Source organism: Hevea brasiliensis, chromosome 5 (assembly GCF_030052815.1).
Source record: "Hevea brasiliensis isolate MT/VB/25A 57/8 chromosome 5, ASM3005281v1, whole genome shotgun sequence".
Classification (NCBI taxonomy): domain Eukaryota; kingdom Viridiplantae; phylum Streptophyta; class Magnoliopsida; order Malpighiales; family Euphorbiaceae; genus Hevea; species Hevea brasiliensis.
In genome coordinates this window covers 99,766,282-99,773,265 of record NC_079497.1, presented here as the reverse complement: position 1 = coordinate 99,773,265, position 6,984 = coordinate 99,766,282, and the positions used below count along the sequence as shown (strand labels likewise).

Genomic DNA, 6,984 nt, shown 5'->3' with positions numbered 1-6,984 from the left:
TTATATATTATTAAAATGCAAAATATTTTTATTGTTTTTAAAGAACAATAAAAATAAAATTTTATTCTCTTTTATATAATTAAAGCAGTTAACACTCTTGCTGTTCTTATCGTGTGGCCCTTCCTTTACTTTGATTGAATGATCGAACCGGTGACAACTGATGGACGCTGCGGTCAGACGTATATGTAATTTTCTTTTCTTATTCAGTTCTTTTGAACGGTTTTCAAGCATATAATGACAGGTTTACCCTTCTCAATCTATAGAATATAACCCATAATATGAGGGTAATCTTGACCTTTTACGTATTATGTATTATTATTATTATTATTATTATTATTAAAAGAGCAGATAAAAAAGTAAAATTTTCTTTTTTTCTCACTCTCGTCTCCAGACGAATCATTTAAAGAATTTTTTAAAAATATAATATATTTATTTAATACATTTATTATATTTTTATCAATTATTTATAAAAAAAATAAAGCTTTTTTATTGATCATACTTTAATTTATTTAAATGTATAATTTTATTTTATTAATTTAATAAAAAATTTTATTTTATATTATTTATAAATTATAATTTTGTCTAAGCTTCATTATAATTTGAAGTGAAATAGTATTTTCAATTTAAGCCATTTTATAAGACATGTAAATTATCCGGCACTAATAAAAAGTGTTAACCTATTTTAAAATGACTTTATTTTATGAAAAAATAAATTTTACTCTATACTAACATTAAATTAATAAAATATCAAAGTTTTACCTTATTATAAGAAAAGTATAATAATAAATTATTAATTTATTTTAATAATATTTTTTGACTTTTTTAATTTTACTTTTGTTGTAAATACTATTTTAAAATTGAAGGATTTTGATTATCATCGTGATTATCTAAAAATAATATCTATTAATTTTTTATAATATATATTTATAGATTAATTTATTAAAGTGTACGAGTATCAAATAATTAAGTTAGTTATATTCTTAAATTTTGATGTAACTAAAATATATTTAATTTATTTTTAATGATTTAAAAAATATTTTAAAGCATTGAGCATGTACATTAATCTTATATATTAAATCTATTATTATAAGAAAAGTGTTAATTTTTTTAGTGAGTTAATTAATTTTATTTTTTTAATCATTATTATTATTTTTTTATAATTAGACTCTATAATTAAATTTCTTTTATTATTAAATTATATTTCAATATATTATAATAAGTAAATAATAAATATTATATTATTTAAAAAAAATATTATACTATTAACATTAGTTGATGTTAAACAAAACTATATATACATAAATAATATGCAATATAATTAATAATTAAAATTTTATTTCAATTAAATTATAGAAATAATTTTAACAATTATTAATAAATAATAATTTTATTTACAAAATATAAATATAATATTTCATATTATTATAAGATAAATTTGAAAATATTTTTTAATTTATTAATTATATTCGCATAATACATATATGAAAAGGTAAAATCAGGCATCGCGCGGCATTTAAGCGTGTTATCTTTCAAATCTCCAAATAAACCAAAAGCTATGGATGCAAAAATTAGCAGCTTCTTTGATTCCGTTGGCTCCTTCTTCTCCGGCGGTGATCAGATCCCCTTGAGCGACCACGACATTATCCTCGTATGTATTCTGAATTTATACTTTGATTACTGATTCAAGAATGCCCATTTTGCTATTCATCTTGCAGCATTTGATAATTAATCGAGCTTTCTTGTTTTTTTCCATTATTTTATTGATCATAATCAAAAGGCTGCGATTGAGAAAGATTTTTCTTTTTCTTAGTGAGGAAAAGTTTCTTTTTATGCAGTAATCATCTTGTTTATCTCAACAATTGATGTGAGAAGGTGTTTGTTTGTTTTCCTGTTATTGGGTGTTTTATGTGTGATTGGTTACTTTTAAGGGATGCATAAGCAATCGACCAAATGTGTTGTTGTGGCCTTGATTTTAGTTTGATTAACACCTCATTGTTTGGATGGCAGGGCTGCGAGAGAGAAGTTGCAAAAGCTGCTGAGGGTGACTCAGATGAACTTAAGAATGAGAGCATTATGCGTTTGTCATGGGCTCTCGTTCACTCTAAACGATCAGAAGATGTACAGCGAGGAATTGCTATGCTTGAAGGTAAACTATGTAAATTTTGTGGACGCATCTTGTCTTTGCTAGGTTATCATTTCGTCAGATTGTTGTAGAGTGTTTTACACGATATTTATGAGAAGGTTTTATAAGCTAACGAAGTATGTTTTTCAAATTTTAAAAGCATGAACTTGTATTTAGGAGAACTCATAGTTTTATAAGGTATGGTTTTTGAAAAATCTCCAAAAATCTGTTTTTCAATCCGCTAAATCTATGGGTTGATTATGTTTTCTTTTTAAAACCTACAAAATCCTTCCTTTCCTCCTAAGAAAAATCTTCAAAAAATTTTACTTTGCTCTATCTCCTTCAAAATAGAGTGTCAGAGAAAATTATGTTATGTTTCCTAATAGGCAAGGATTTGTTAAATTGGAGAGTTTATGATGTTGATATATAAAGTTTAAATTGTTTAGGGTTTTCAAATATGAATGGAGAATAAATAATTTGGAAGAAAAAGTTGATGAATTCCTATTTTACTTGGTCTTGAGCATGAGTAAATGTTTGCAAGCTTGACTCACCTATTTTTCTAACTTCCTTTGATTTTTCCACTAACTTTGAAGTGTCAAAGTGCCATGTCCATGTCTAAGTATATAGAAGAAGAAGAGGGGAGTGAGGGGCATGACTTGAATTATATTTTCTTCCAGCTAATGATAGCTTGGGGGCAGTTAGAATACTGCTGGGGTGTGAGAGAGATAGCTTTGTATCTTGTATCCATATCTACCTGGACCGTTTGGGTTTTTGAATAAAAATTCTCGTCTTTCTTCCTGCTGCCATTTTTTCCTGTGTTCTTACTTGGTAATTTTCTCGTTCTGTGTTTCCTGACTGTATCAATTGGTCTGATCTATTGGATCCTTTAGGTTTTTGAATAAAAATTCTCTTATTCTTCTATATATAGCTTCTTTAGCTGTTGGCTCACATGCGTTCCTGGTATTCCTCCAATTGAATTGGGCTGAGCTGGCTAACAACTTGCGTTCCTTTTAGAACCTTCTTGTTTCTTCTAGAATACACCATATCCCTAACATTTTATGCAAGGGAATATTGTTCATGTAGTGGTCACTGCCTAAATGTATTACCAGTAGCAGTTGAAAATGAGGGGAATGAGTTGGGGATGGAAAAGAAGAGGGGAAAAAGGGCCTGAATATCTATTGTAATGAAGAAACTATGGTGTGTATCAATGCCTTTGTGATAAATTATTAGGCATTTAATTAGATGTCCAGTTGACCAGCTTTTGTTTGGAATGAGTTTGATGTCTTTCATTCCATTGCCTTACCCTTGTTCTCTCTTGAGCCAAATACCTTATTGTTTGCAGCATCATTAGCCAATATTAGCTCTCCTTTGCAACAGCGGGAGAAGATCTATCTTCTAGCAGTTGGATATTACAGAAGTGGTGAATATTCAAGGAGCCGACAGCTTGTGGAGCAATGTTTGGAGGTCTCTCTCTCTCTCTCTCTCTCTCACACACACACACACACACATGCTTGCACATGTATTTTGAACTGCAAATGAATTCTTAAATTTGTACTCTGCAGGATTTATTTCCCTGCCTGCTTGATGCATATGACTTGCAATTGACAGTCAAATTTTACTTTTAATGTTATGATGGGTAACATCATAAAATTGTCTAATTTCATCGAAAAGGCGTGGGATAAGAAACTTTTCTTGACCTCTTTATGTGTAGTGCTTTGGGGGCTTTTGAAGGAATGTTGTTGAATCTTATTCAGTATGATTGGAAGGAGTTGCATTATTAGTTTCTTTGCTTTAGTGTTTGTATACATTTGTTTTGTAGCTTTAGAGGATATTTTATATTCTATGTTGTAATTCCGTGGTCTTCTTATTATAATTTCTCACTTAAAAAAAAAAATATTGGATTGGACATTCTCTCTCTCTCTCTCTCTCTCTCTCTCTCGTATTATCACTGTGCATTATTTGTAATATATGAACAGAATTGCTATGTGCTATAAGTCCTGTCATCTTCAATATTTTCTGTGATTAATTATATTTTAGCATCTAATAGGAGATTCTTTTTGTCCCATTTAACTGCCCTTGGTTAGTTTTGTCTGCTTTCATCTCTGTGTGTGTGTGTGTGTGTGTCTGTCTGTCTGTCTGTGTGCATGAGTGCATTGCACTAAACTTGTGCATTCACAGGTTGCACCTGATTGGAGGCAAGCTCTGGTCCTCAAGAAGACAATTGAAGATCGAATTGCTAAAGGTTTTGCTTAGAACATGCATCAACTTTTCTCATTCTTATAGAATTAATATGAATAAGTTTTCAAAGCATCTACATGAATAAATTTCTATTGGGGTTTGTCGGAATGCAGATGGTGTTATTGGAATAGGAATCACTGCCACTGCTGTTGGACTCGTAGCTGGTGGAATTGCTGCAGCATTATCTCGCAAGAACTGATAATCAATACCAACAATGTGCATATGAACTTCTTCTATACAATCTTGCTTTTGTCATCCCTCAACTCTATTTAGAGGATGTTTGATTTAACTTTTGAATGCAACTGATAGCTGATAGACTTTCAAATAGGCGAATTAACCTATTTGATAAATCTATCAAAATTGCAATAGCTAATAAACAATCAGTTAGAGCTGTTTCTCATCCATTAATAGTTGATTTAATTTTTTTTTTTATTTAGACTATATTTTTCTTTTAAAATTTATTAATTACAAAATTTTTATATCATTAAATCATTTTTTATATCAATAAATTATTTAAAATTATAAATTAATTTTAATGTTCATTCTTTTATATTTTTAATTCTTATATATGTTGTATGATAAATAAATAATTATATGATATATTTATGAGTCATTTTACATATTAATTGTAATAATTAGATATTATTTTATTAAATGCTTATAATTAACTATTAGTTATATTCAACAGTTAAATTAAACAATTCCTTAATCATGAAGCTTAAAATTGTAGCATTCGCTTGGTCAATTCTATACATGAGCTATGTGGTCATTTTCTTTAACTGAGCCTGTGTAATATTTTCATGGCTTTGAAGTTTGTGAAGATATTATTAGAGATATTATTAGAGAAAGGAAAAAAAAATTTCAACTACGGAACAGTATTTGTCATTAAAGGTATTATTATAAGAGTATTTTTTTTTATTTTATATATATATATATATAAAGCTGTCTAGCTTTTTTATTTTTTTTTTGTTTTAAATAGCTCTCTTTAAATTCTTCCACGTGATATCTTATAAGAAGAAAATAGTTTGCTAATTAATGCTTATTAATTTTTTTTTTCTTTTCATGTTATCATTATCTTTTCATTGTTTTGACTATTACTTTTTTTTTTAATCATTGTATCCTTTAAGCACTTGTAGCCATTATATTACATTATATTATTTTGTGTCTTTGATATTTTTACATGCTTTTCTTACATTTATTTTTTATTTTTTAATTTCCTTCAACTGAGACTCACGGTAATTATTTTTAGATCTAAAAATTAATTAAATTAATTTTAGTAAAATTAATTTAATTAATTTTATTTTATTAATTTAATTAGTTTATAACTTAATATAATTATTAAATAAATATCTTAAAGGTTATCTAGTACTTAGCTAAGACAAAGGAGGTTAGCAAGGACTTATAAGGGAGTGGACTATATTTATAAACTATCTTTCATAATCTTTAGTACTTGCAAGAAAAACTATAACTATAAAAGTCAGATAAGTAACAACTTCTCAACACCCAAAATAATTCAAATCAAATAACACAAATTAGATTCTAACAGTTTTTTATCTTTATTTTTATTTATTTTTTATTTTTTAAATTTTTACTTTTAATTTCAAGCTTTATATTTTCTTTTCAATCAATCAATCAAAACATTCAATTGTAATTCACTTACTTTTAACTACTTATGAGATTGACAGACTTGCGTACAATAGAATCAATTTTTACAGTCGTTTACTTTAAAAGTCAAAGCGCGAATCAGGAGATATACTCAATTTGGCACGCTCGCGCAAACTATAAATTGTAAGACAGTCGAGATTGTTTTCCATAGGAAATACTTATAAAAAATAATTTTTGATATGCCACATTACTATTTGGAATGATATTATAGTATTACCTACTCTAACTTGATTTAGTGGTTAAAGATATAATTTATCTTTAGATTTAGGTCGAGTTCTTATTTCCTTAATCTCCTACTTAAAAAAACTGATATTATAGTATTTACCAATGTTTTCAAACTCGACTCAACTATTGAAAAGGTTCAACCAAAACGAACGGGATTTAATCAGTATGTTATTATATAAATATTATAAAATTAATAATATTATAATTAATATTTTATGTATTTTATAAATAATTAATAAAATAAATTTAATTATATTTTGACATGTAAATATTATTAAAAAATAATATTTAATTATTTATGATAAAAATACATAAAATTAAAAATTTTATAATAATAAATTTATTCACATCAATAAAAAAAATAAATATTAATATATTAAAATTATGTAACATAATCAATAGAAAATTTTTGTGCGCTTTTATTCTATAAAAATAATAAAATGTAAATTAATTTAATAATTTAAGTTATTGTACTAACAAAATAAATTATTGATATTTGTAATTATTAAGTTGTATGTGGGTAAAGTTAAAAAATTTTTATATTTCTTTTTTATAGTTCCAGCTAGATTAATAATCGATAATTATTTTATATCAATATAAAATAATATAATTTAAATAAAAGGATTATTTCTGTGTATTGATTTAGTTTATATATATTATTGTAAAAGAAAATTTTGCAAATCAATCTGCAGGTCATATGGTTACGGGCATAGGAAAACTTCTCCAAATGCTAC

At 26.3% G+C, this 6,984-nt stretch overlaps 1 protein-coding gene across 1 annotated transcript; it reads left to right on the top strand.

The window, feature by feature from the left end:
• Window positions 1-1,492: 1,492 nt before the first annotated feature.
• LOC110651210 (mitochondrial fission 1 protein A) lies at window positions 1,493-4,687 on the top strand. Its single transcript, XM_021806470.2, has 5 exons — window positions 1,493-1,648; window positions 2,008-2,146; window positions 3,465-3,586; window positions 4,301-4,364; window positions 4,474-4,687. The coding sequence occupies exons 1-5, from the start codon at window positions 1,556-1,558 to the stop codon at window positions 4,557-4,559; spliced, it is 504 nt and encodes a 167-aa protein (XP_021662162.2). The 5' UTR covers window positions 1,493-1,555; the 3' UTR covers window positions 4,560-4,687.
• The last annotated feature ends 2,297 nt before the right edge of the window (window positions 4,688-6,984 follow it).